This window comes from Onychostoma macrolepis, chromosome 06 (assembly GCF_012432095.1).
Source record: "Onychostoma macrolepis isolate SWU-2019 chromosome 06, ASM1243209v1, whole genome shotgun sequence".
NCBI lineage: Eukaryota > Metazoa > Chordata > Actinopteri > Cypriniformes > Cyprinidae > Onychostoma > Onychostoma macrolepis.
In genome coordinates this window covers 20,725,179-20,737,352 of record NC_081160.1, presented here as the reverse complement: position 1 = coordinate 20,737,352, position 12,174 = coordinate 20,725,179, and the positions used below count along the sequence as shown (strand labels likewise).

The 12,174-nt window shown below is 35.5% G+C and overlaps 1 protein-coding gene across 4 annotated transcripts; it reads right to left on the bottom strand.

Annotated features, from left to right (window-relative positions):
- Positions 1 to 4,165: 4,165 nt before the first annotated feature.
- uhmk1 (U2AF homology motif (UHM) kinase 1) lies at positions 4,166 to 11,966 on the bottom strand. 4 transcript variants are annotated; one of them, XM_058778742.1, is made up of 8 exons: positions 11,267 to 11,966; positions 10,319 to 10,611; positions 9,535 to 9,726; positions 9,314 to 9,408; positions 9,157 to 9,233; positions 8,971 to 9,067; positions 8,793 to 8,883; positions 4,166 to 7,968 (listed from the first exon to the last, which is right to left on the bottom strand). In XM_058778742.1, the coding sequence occupies exons 1-8, from the start codon at positions 11,565 to 11,567 to the stop codon at positions 7,822 to 7,824; spliced, it is 1,293 nt and encodes a 430-aa protein (XP_058634725.1). In that variant the 5' UTR covers positions 11,568 to 11,966; the 3' UTR covers positions 4,166 to 7,821. The 4 variants fall into 4 exon arrangements, with proteins under 4 accessions (XP_058634725.1, XP_058634727.1, XP_058634728.1 ...); XM_058778744.1 differs by having other exon boundaries at positions 10,508 to 10,611; XM_058778745.1 differs by having other exon boundaries at positions 10,535 to 10,611.
- Positions 11,967 to 12,174: the final 208 nt, after the last annotated feature.

Sequence of the window (12,174 nt, the reverse complement as noted above, 5' to 3'; positions counted from 1 at the left end):
AGAATCCTGCACTAATTAATACGCCCTCATTAAAACGGCTCCTCTTTTGTAATTCATTGAATTGACAATGTTGGGAAACTGCCTACTTCAATGAGAGCCCCGTACAAGGCCTCTTTTATTAGACTGCAGTAAATTGCTGAACCTTTAAACTGGCAGGGATGTGGAGCTATAGAGAACCACAGGAAACTGATGATACAGACGTGCCATGGGGGTCTTAGGAATGTAGCCGCCAGGAGGGGATAGCTTTTTACTGTCCCAAATCCTAAATGAGAAAGACGACAAAACCTGTAAGACTGAAATGTTTTTCCTACATTGATTTATGACTTATTAAAAAGCCCAGACCGAATCTGTGGACATTTTTTAATTTCTTTTGGTGAAAAATCACAATGTATTTAAAGCAACTGTATGTAGTTTTGTGTATTTTTACGGCTTTAGAGCCCCCTGCAGTTAAGTCAGTGTAATTGCATTTGTTGCTGCCGTAAAGCAATCCGCCCTTTTCGCAGAATTTTGTTCCGATTAACGACGCACAGTGCATGGGAAAGAAACATAAGCCATTTAAATTATTATAAGTCACCATCAGAATGACTTATATTTCGAGGTTTAAAAATATCTTCCAATCGCTTTAAACATGGTAAATAATATGTTACCCTGGTGGAGCACCAAACCAGTCATAAGTAGCACGGGTCTGTTTGTAGCAATAGCCAACAAGACATTGTATGGGTCAAAATAATCGATTTTAATTTTATGCCAAAACTTATTAGGACATAGTGAAAAGATCATGCTCCATGAAGATATTTTGTAAATTGTCTACCGTAAATATATCAAAACTTCATTTTTGATTAGTAATATGCAGTGCTAAGAACTTCATTTGGACAACTTTAAAGGTGATTTTCTCAGATTCCATATTTCAAATAGGCTAGTTGTATCAAAGCCAAATATTGTCCTATCCTAGCAAACCATACATCAATTGGAAGCTTATTTATTCAGCTTTCGGATGATATACAAATCTCAGTTTCAAAATATTTACCCTTATGACTGGTTTTGTGGTCCAGGGTTACATATATCTGTGGGAGCTGAAGACAAATAAATTAGCTAAAATATTTAACAAACATGCAAAGGGTGAGGAACATGTAGAGCTTTCGGTGGAGTTCTTATTGGAATAGATATGTCCAATAACACTTAAAGCCTTTATGTATAATGCATTATAAAAGTAGTTTTAATGCATTAATTGTGCCTATAATGCATTGTACAGTCTCATGAATAATTGTAACCACAGTTAATACATTATAACACTTATCCATTCACTGTAACACTATGCATTTTAAATTGGGATATATTGTTTACGACAAGATATAATGTTTTATAATGCACATTATGAACAATTATAATGCATTAATAACCCTTTAAAATGCATTATACGTAAAGGCTTTAAGTGTTACCCATTAATCTTACATGTTTTTACAGCTATGATGTGCATAAATTTAGTGGCAAATTTGCTTTTCAGTAATGATACCTGTTTCCACAATAACCTTACTCATTTTTAATGCAGTTGCAATACACTATAACAGTCTGAAAGGTAGAGCTGCCATCTAGTGGTCTGTAGCCTGGGTGTGTTGGTTCCTAAGTCACTTACATTATAAGATTTCTCATTTGAATTTGAATAAATACTATTCTGTCATGAAGTAGCTCTGCTTCAGACGTTGAAGCATCCAAAAAAAAAGACATGAAATAAATACACAAGGTCATGATACAGACATTAACATTTTATTGTGAGAAACATGAATATTATTCATTCCATCCAGAGCTCTTAAGTCACAGTCTCCCATGATCCTTAGTGGACGATCATCTGCTCAACTTGCATTTTACAAATGACATCTGCAACATCTTTTTACTCTAATACAGAAAACATTCATCCTCACACTCAATGTTAGATCATTTTTATATTTTGTAGCACGTTCAAATTCAAGTTTAGGTTTGTTTTCCCTGCCACATATTATGTGGACTTTAAGGCAGAGCTTCACAAAGAATTATATTTCGCCCAATCACATCTCAGCCACAGGGATAAGACAGAAACGAGGAAGGTTTAACAAGAACACATGATTGTCTGAATAATGGTAATGCAGGCCACCAGCACCAAACCTCCAATGTATAATTTAATTATTATTTGCCTTAACTATTAAATATACTCATATTAATCTCCTGTTACCAAATTCATAGTGAGGTTAAAATTTTCAACATCTACACGAACAGATTTGCAAAATATCTTTTTAAATGTCTGACTGTAAAACTTTTTAAATGCTTTGGAGGGAATTTTCACTGTTGAAAATCTGTTTTCAGCAACAATGAAATCATTGGCAAAGATTCAATACGAATGCACATAAACATGTTTTAAAGGGAAGAATCATAAATAGAATCTGCATACAAAACATTGCGAGACATTTCATCAGATTCACATCATCCTGCTTTGATCCTATAAACCCTGCACTTCAACCACTGTAATGCACTTATGTACCACAAATGTACTGTAAACACCATTTCTACAAATCTATTGATCATGTTATTACATGCATTATGAAGTCAGCATGTTACCATGACTTCACTGCAAACAGTAGATCACACATAAACCTGCTTCTGTTGTTTACTCAGCTTTCCAATTAACAAGTGATTTGAAGAATCTAAACCTCTGATTCTTCAACGTATCGCAGAAAAAAAGCTGATTTCCATAATACAAGATTTTCTCGACTGTTTTTCGCCACATATTCAGTCTGTGACCTATACCCTTATATTTTATTATCTATACATGATTCATGTCAACTTATCACCTTACTGCCTTATATGTTCACACTTCCCCACTAAATGACTGTACTGTCAGATGAGCTCTTGCCCTTTTCCTTCAAAGGTCATATGCATGCTATGAGATATGTGTGATATGACTTTACTTTATTGCAATATTGAAACTAATAAAGCAGCCAATACATTTTTAAAAAGGGTTACAAAAGAAATTATGATCATAAATATGAAGGTAGAAGACAAGGACGTTCACGTGCATTTTCTCGATTAGAACTTCAATATGTCTGTTCTAGTAGTCACCAACTCAAAATCTTTCTCACCATCCAAGCTGCCATTTAGCTCTCCAACCTTTCTCGAGTTATTAAGCCCCAAAGAGCATTTCACTCCCATGTCTATCTGTGGTTACACCCTGCAGTGTTTTCTCTTGGGAGGTTCATTATTCACTACACAAACACAAAGGCCAGCCAAACTCCAGCACTGGGCTTTACTGTTCATATGATCTCTGGCATCCAACTGGAACACATTTAATGTTTCTGGACACATCTAAAGGCATTTAAATGGAATTCAAGATAAAGGTGTATATATATATATATATATATATATATATATATATATATATATATATATATATATATATATGGTTTCCTGCAGTCTTGGGTATTTCTCCAGGGTTGCTGGTGGCAGGGAAAAAAGGAAGGCTTTGAAAAATTTTGGCACTTTTCTCACGGTCTAGCAATTACTGACTGTGACATTATTACAGCATACAAAAAAATTAAGGCAGCATGAAATGATCCCTGACAGACACCCATCTCAGGTTCTATGCAGTAGTTAATTATGAAAAGAAATCTTTGTGCTTTTCAAAAGTGTTAGAAGGGGCCTCGGGGCTCTATTTGATGATGATATTGCTTGAGCAAAAAGTAATTGATTTTTGATTTTTATTGTGGATTTATATTAATAACGGGCTGGAATAAAGTATGGATGGCTCACAGTCAGAGCTGGGTAGATTACTTACAAATTGTAATCCGTCACTGATTTCAGATTACATGACAAAAATTGTAGTCAGTAACGTAATCCCTTATTACACATTTTAGGTAATGTAATCAGATTACTTTTAGATTACTTTTGATTTAACTCGTTTATCACATTGATTTAAATAAAATTATCTTGTACCATAATGATGTAAAAAATGCAAAGAGTAATAAAACTTGTTCCAATCATTGTAATTTACAACATGAAGTGCATTAAACATTATATTACATCAAGGTTTCCCAAACTAGGGTTTGTAAAGCAAGTGCAGGGGGGTTGTAAGTTTAATGTAAAGCTGACAATTAATTACATTTTTTAATTAAAATAAATCATTTTAAAACAAACTCCCTTTTTTTTTTAATTTTTTTTTTTTATTTGAACTCCCTTTCGAGGAAAGTCTCTTCCCTTGGCGGCCATATTTAATTTGCAACGCCTCCGGGCAGCTCGTACAAGACCTATCTTAATGAATGGGTCCTGAAATCTCAAAAACTGCTCGCTGAACTCACAATTAAATTACATATGTCAAATCAGCAACAAAAATCTGAAATTAATTGCCCCATGAATGGTGTTTCTTATGCTCAAATAGCATTTAAAAAGCTTATTTTTCAGGCTAGACCAGCCAATGCGCATGCGGAGTGATAATGTGCTTTTGACTGTGCGTGTGCATTGGCTGGTCTAGTCAAGTTTCTATGGGAAATTTGGCTCTTTCATTTAGAAGGTGGGACTATTCCTCCATATTTCGCGTTGCAGTTTCTCCCATTCATAAGTATAGAGAGAACCATCTTTGCATTTCTACAGTCTTTGTTTTAAATAAAACACTTTCTAAAAAAAGATGAAATATTTTTATTTACCTGCATGAAATGTGATCATTAATCAAAATCAAAGAAACCGTGAGCATGCAAATGTGTTACTTAATTATTGATATATTTATTTTAAAATCTCAGGGGTACTTAAAGCAAATATATTTGGTGAATAAGGTTTAGATGACAAAAAGTTTTGGAATGCCTGCATTACATGTAACTAAGAAATTTTAGTTAGTTTTAATTAGTTATAATTAATAATACATGGTTAAAAAACCTACAGAGTAATAATTCAAATAAAAATGAATGTGTTAGTAGACTAGTTGATGCAATGTTGAAACCCTTCTTAAACCTGAAATGATTTTTGTAAATCCAGCGGTCCAATGCTGTCGCCACCTGACTAATGACTGATCTTTGTGTGAATGTCCACAAAACTGCACTATATATACATATGTAATATGTATATAATCAGTAGGCTATTTTAGAAAGGAAAATTTAAAAGATGAAAAAGAGAAATTAGGGAGTTCAATTAGGAATCAATGATTTATGAATAATTTCTTGCTATTGTCTGAATAATATGTAATCATGTAATCCATAAAAAAGTAACTGTAGTCTGATTACGAGTATTTTCAAATGTAACTTACTCTGATTACAAGTACTTAATTTTTGGAATCTGATTACGTAATCCAGATTACATGTAATCAGTTACTACCCAGCTCTGCTCACAGGCACAATATGCACTTAAACTGACTATTGCTATTGTCACATTTGTCAAATTAACTAATATTCACATATATGAATCTGAATCTTTTCATCATCCATTTAAGAAGACTTCACTTCAACATCAAGCTAGATTGTCAAACTGGAATCTTCCCATTTGTTAAAATGACAGAAAATCCCTTTCTCGTTGATGTTCTGTTGCATGTAAGCAATACACAGTATTCATTCACATAATAAATTGTTTTAATTTAAAAATCACTGTTTCATAAACAACATAGTTTCATCATGATATAAATTTTGTAATATCAGAAATTCTTGTTTCTGAGTAAATATGTATACTGTTATTATTTAGCATTCTAAAAGCCAATTATTTGTTCACTGTAGGTGTTCTCTGGCTCAAACAGGAAGAGGAATAAAACAAGACAATATAAATAAGCAGCCTAGGCTACTTCATTCATTCATTCATTCATTCATTTGAACTGATACAGGTTCTCTCTTTGTACTCAGGAAGTTTATACAAACATGTAGTAGCACAATCCAATGCCTAGTGCATTCAAAGACAGACAAGCTCAAATGTTTTAGCAACTGAATCTTTCTTTCCAAGAGTCACATTTACCAATGGCAGCAGTCCAGATTCATATGGGCAGGATACTAAATGATCTCTTGCTCACCATCTCCATAATTCTCTCAAATGCCATCACCATTAACGCGCAAGAGTGAGAGAGAGAGATATGAGTGTATAAAATCTAGATCAATCACAATTTCTTTCCAAGTAAATAGCCCAGATCTGGATAGACTCACACTCATAACATGCATAACCAAAGTGCCCTTTCCCTACAATAGCACTCCTAAAACATTCCCAACAATACGAAAAAATGTGAATAAAAATAATAACTATTGGCCACAATGCCATCTAATCCACAAAAAAGGGATGTTTTGTTAAAATTTAAAACCATCTAGAAAACCAGCCTGTTCTTTCCTCACATGGTCTTGTACACTTATCATATTAGAGCTCACTGCCCTGGAAGTGAATATCATATTTCTAGACTGCAGGACAGAGAAAACTGACTTTATGGCAATCGTAGGACGGTAGAAAGAAAAACAATCAACCTGGATGACTGAAAAAGCCATCAGGCGATATTCATGAAGTAAATGAGAACACATATGAAGAATTTCTTGTGTCAGAAAGCTCTGTAGAACTATTAAAGACTCCATATCATGCAATCACAGACAAACTGACCGGAAAACACAATGATACCAGGAACACTATACCCATCACAACTGGAAAAGCCTTTAAATAATGTTACGATTTTAAAATCACTCATCATTATTGTACAGATAGTAAAATCCATTCAAACAGCAGACAGAATTGACTTGAACGAGCCTGTAGAAAGCATTTCAGTTTTAAGCCTTTCTGAAACACATTTGTGTTACTGTATCTTTGATAGGAAAGTAAGTGAGTCTCACAACAGCATTATTTATCAATGAAGATACAGAGTAGATTATTTGCTCCTGAATCTTCACATATGTGTGCTATGAAGGTATGAGGTACGATGCTTTGCACAACATACCACACATTTTGACACTTGAGTATTTCCACTTGAAATGGTTTTGATGAGTTTTCAGACACTAATTTATACTTAAACTAATATTATACTTTGTAATTCAAGTTCAAAATTCTAAAACGATAGTATTATGTTCAATAAACATATCCAGAGAGGTTTTGGATGAGACAGATTGTGGCTTTTGTGTTGGACATGGAGTCTCATTCCAGTCAACCCTGAATATGCGAAAAAAAATAAAGTCACTTAAGAATGATCTATACCACAAGGATACCCGCTCTGTCATATTTGTGCTCTCTCTGCAGATTCCCATCTTCAGTTTAAATGTGGTTAAACAGCTTTCATGGTCAAGTTGAACATAAATGTTAACCACGCCACAGTGCATGCAGGCCAGTGTATTTTGCCAGTAGTTTATAAATATGTGCATAATTACTGGAAATACCAACATACCTTCACTAAAACTAACAACGGAAAAAAAGAATGGACGAAAACAGGCCACATAAACTACACATTTTTGGAATCGTAGACATTCAGAAAAAGCATGTAAACCTAGTCTCTGAAGTGATCTGTTGTTTAGAAGGCAGTGTAAACCAAAGCAGTGCATCAACCCCACTGCAAAAAAAAAAAAAAAATGGAAGCATACATATTGAATGTCTGGCAACCAGCTATCACACGGTAAATATAATTGTCTTATTATGGTGTGATCATTTAGTAAAAAAAGGAAGTAGGAAGCAGGCACTAAAACTTTTCTCCTTGTTCCACCCAAGTTAAATTGCATGTGTGCCTATATTCACAACAATGTTGATCTTAGCGACACAAGTAAGTATTAAAGGTAGCACAATAGAATAATACACAGATCAAGGGTTTAAAAGCAGTCACATGATTGTAATTTACATGTTTTGTATGGAGGTGTGTGTGCAGCTTTACTGCACAGTTTGGTATAAGTAACCTCTCTTATAGGCACTCAGTGGATAAAACGTAGTGACCACGAACTTGCCATCAAACGTTCGGCCTGTCAGCAGTCTCTGGGCTTCTTTGGAGTCTCCAGCATTTGCATACTCCACAAACACCTGCCAAGAGAAGATAATTGATAAATCTTCAAGACTGGACACAGTAGCTAGCATCATTGTCTCTCTCTATCCACTAGGAGGTGGAATTGACTCCTGCGCCATTATTTTGCTGCTTCTGAATCAACAGGATCATGGCAAAACAAACTGTATTTTGTGAGCTTCCGAACAGAAATAAGTATAAGTTGGTGGCCATGGTATGATAGTATGTAAGTACAGGTAATTACAGAGAATCTGTAAAAAAAATAATAATAATATTTGTAAATATTATTATTTATATTAAGTTACATTGATAAAATAAATGTAATATTTTTATTTAATTATATTAATATTTCAATTTATATATATAATTAAGTAGTGCAAATAATAAAATACAAAGACAATAACTAGATAAGTCTTTCTATTGCATTGTCTTGTACATACAGTGTAACCAGAGTAGTCTAATTAAAAAGGAATAAACTCTTATGAGTTTCTGTAATGGAATGTGTCAAAATGACTCACAAGTTATTGAATCAATTTAATAAATCCTTCTCAGAATAAACCCACTTAATCTGTCTGAATTGTTATTGAATTATCATCAGGCTCACTTATTGAACTGCAAGTTATCATTACCGGTACTTTCAATAATGTCAAACTTTCAAATTGTTATTGTCAGAATTCCCACACTTTTGGAACAATAAAAGAGTCATTTACAGTTACTGGATAAGGATATTTTCATATAAATTTTACAGAGGCACAATAAAACACTTCCTATAAAATAAAGCTATTACATGGAGCGAATATCTTAAATATTTCACATACACTACTAAAAATTCCATTTTCCTCACCTGTCCCTTGCCGGGATTCTCTTTTGGGATCAATAAGGATACAACCGTGCCATACTTCTGACATTCTTCTTTCATGTCTTCTATTATATCTAAGAAAACCAAGAAATAAATGTCACTTTGAGACCTACTAAATAAAGAAACCATAGAGAAAGAAAAAAAAAAGACAAAAGACTTTCCTTCATACTCATCCTCATTATACAGGTGGTTGTCATCTATTACGTTTAGTAGTCTCAAGACAGGTGTAGGCAAAAGAACCAAATCTTCAATATGAGGTGCTAAAACCCAAAGCAGTTCCTCACTCACAAAGTGCTACACCAAGTGTTGGGGAAAGTAGCAATGTTTTTAGATGGGGAGCCATACAAACCAAAGGGAATGCTGAAGAAAGGGTTGATTAATGCTGCCTCAGCTGTGCTTCTCAGTTTAGGGTCATTGTGAAGCATACTGGGAATGTAAAGACACATATGACTTATTTTAGTCATGTCTAAAGAACACACTGGTACACCGCTTACATTACTTCCTACCTTTTGATCAGATCCCTCAAATGAAAAACAGGGATAGCCGGGTAAACCACAGCATTGCTTGAAAAGATATGATCTACTATTGCAGAACTGTTATCCTGTAGAGACACAACACAATGCCGTCTTAGCAAGCATAAGAGGTCAAAATAACATGAGGAACAGTAGACTCAAGAGAAAATTGACACAAAGAGTACTGCTCCACAGCTGCTTGGGTATCAGCTGACCTTCCATTCCTGAGACTTCACAGTTTCTTTCAGTTTGATTCCTGAGAACATCTCTAAAAGAATGATTCCCAGACTCCACAGGTCCACAGCAGTTGTGCAGCCAGAGTCGCTCTCCAGACCTGCCTGGGCCAGTGAGTTCTGCAGCTCGGCTTCAGGTGCCCGGTATCCATCTGTCTGGATGTACTTCACATCCTGGAAAAAACAGACAAGACCCTTAGGCTCACAGCCAACCCATATCTAAATACAGAGGCACATTAATACTACACTACCATTTAAAAGTTTGAGGTCAGCAGAATATTATTAATGATTAATATATAATCTGCATATTAATAGTTTATAACAGGGGTCACCAAACTTGTTCCTGGAGAGCCAATGTCCTGCAGAGTTTAGCTCCAACCCTAATCAAACACACCTGAACCAGCTAATCAAGGTCTCTCGTGGTATACTTGAAACTTCAAGGCAGGTGTGTTGAGGCAAGTTGGAGCTAAACTCTGCAGGACACCGGCCCTCCAGGACCCCTGGTTTATAAGGATCACAAGACACTGAAAAGTGGGGTAGGCTGAAAATTCAGCTTTGACTTCACAGGAATGAAATGCATTTTAATATTACTGTTCAACTATTCTTGATCAAATAAATGAACACTTGGTGAACATAAGAGACTTCTTTCAAAAAAGTTGATTAATAAAAAAAAGAATTATACAGACCCCAAATTTTTAAACGGTAGTGTATGTCTGTGTATGTGAATAAATTCATGTGTCTCAGGCAAACCGTAACAACTCCTCACCTGGTGTCCCTCTTTAAAGCTAAGGCCGAAGTCAATGAGCTTAAAGCACTCGTCGTCAGCGCTCCAGAGAATGTTGCGGGGCTTGAGGTCAGCATGTACGTAACCTTCTCTGTGCAGGAAGCTAAGGGCCTCCAAAACATCACGGGCACAGTGCTGAATCAACCACATGGAATGCCCCTGATTACTCACCCTGACCAGCAATTCTGACACACTCACATCTAAAAGCTCCAACAACAGGCAATGAGTGGCCACACCAAATGGGTTGTGATTGGTGAACATTCCATACAGCGTCACTAGAGAGAAAATACCAACGTTATAATGCTGGAATAGCATTTGGATCTCCAGGACTCATGATGACTATGGCAAATTGTGTAAAAAGTATATTTGAAATAGCACAAATGGAACCAGGAAATTATTTGTAGCTGTAACCTTTATATAGATTACAGCTCTCTATGAATGAATAGGGTAAAAACTAAAAAAATGAAATTATTATAAACTAATTTTGGCCATGGTGTACAAAGGGCATAAATGATGCTACTTCAGAATTTTTAGAAAGTTGTTTTTGTGCAATGGAGGGAAATCATGTTTACTACAATGAACGGAACATCAGTTCAACAGAAATTGACTTTTTGCATGATTTTAATACCAATAAAATGGCATATAGAGCTGTTTAAATCAGTGGTTCTCAACTTTTTCTGACTCCAAGGCTGATATGTACCTTTGATACTGATGCTGTAATTAAACTCAAAAATATGTTAGTTTCATGTTGTACATTACTTTTGTTTTTAGCATTTTAATTGAGATTATGCTAATATAACTACATAATTTTAAGACTTATTGGGGCCCCCAGGAAAGTCTGCAGAGTGGTCCCTGGCCCCCTGGTTGAGATTGAGAACCACTGGTTTAATTCTGTATTTGTTAGCTCGTTTTGATCCCTGTATGGTTTACCGATATTTTTATGTCCCTGAATCTTCTCCAGCACAGAGCTTTCCTTGAGGTACCCGTAATCTCCGCCCTGCGCGTCCACCTGGAACTCTTTAACTGCAGAGCTCGCCCGGCCGGAGCTCACCCGGTACACCGAGGCCGAGACGCCCTGACCCAAACGAGCCTGCACGTTCCAGATCTTTCCGAAAATCTCAAATACCGCCGGGCTTGTCTTCTGATCCACGGCGTCTGGTGTCACCGCCATCACCGGTGTGCTGACATTTGGACTGGACATTTTTGCATTGGAGCCAGAACTACAAGCCATGAATAATATCAGTAATAATCGGAGTTAAATTCTATCAGGTTTATAATATGTAGTGTTTGTTCCATTAGTTGCCCTTTGCAGAAACTTTTTTTTTTTTTTGCTAAACTGATCTTTGCATAGTGCTTTTCTGCATGCCAAAGTTTACAGCTAACTACCAACTGCTGACGAACAGGGATTCAGATGCCATATTTTAACGCAAACGCCCAAATTGGTGCGAAGTGCGGCACCATAGTCGGATCTTAAAGATCCGAAAAGCCGAGTTGGCGCCTCAAAGACACAGCGGATCCATAAAACCCAGTTTTGGACCGAGTTGACAAATTCCTGCCACTGTTTTGGTGGCCATGATACCGGAAATGACGATTTTGCTACTCAAAGTCGTGTTTTCTACAGTCAGGCAAAACAAGTATAATTTTAATCTGCAAATTCTATATTAAAAATGTAGAATATGCTCCATGTCTACTCCATTTTTAATACTCTATTAAATTAAATAAATGGAAATTAGAAAAAGTACATGTATTGTAAAATATTATGTTTGGCTTTGTATATATAGGCTTTTATTATATTTTTGGGAATCCACACTGTTGTTATCGATATATAAAGCATTTAC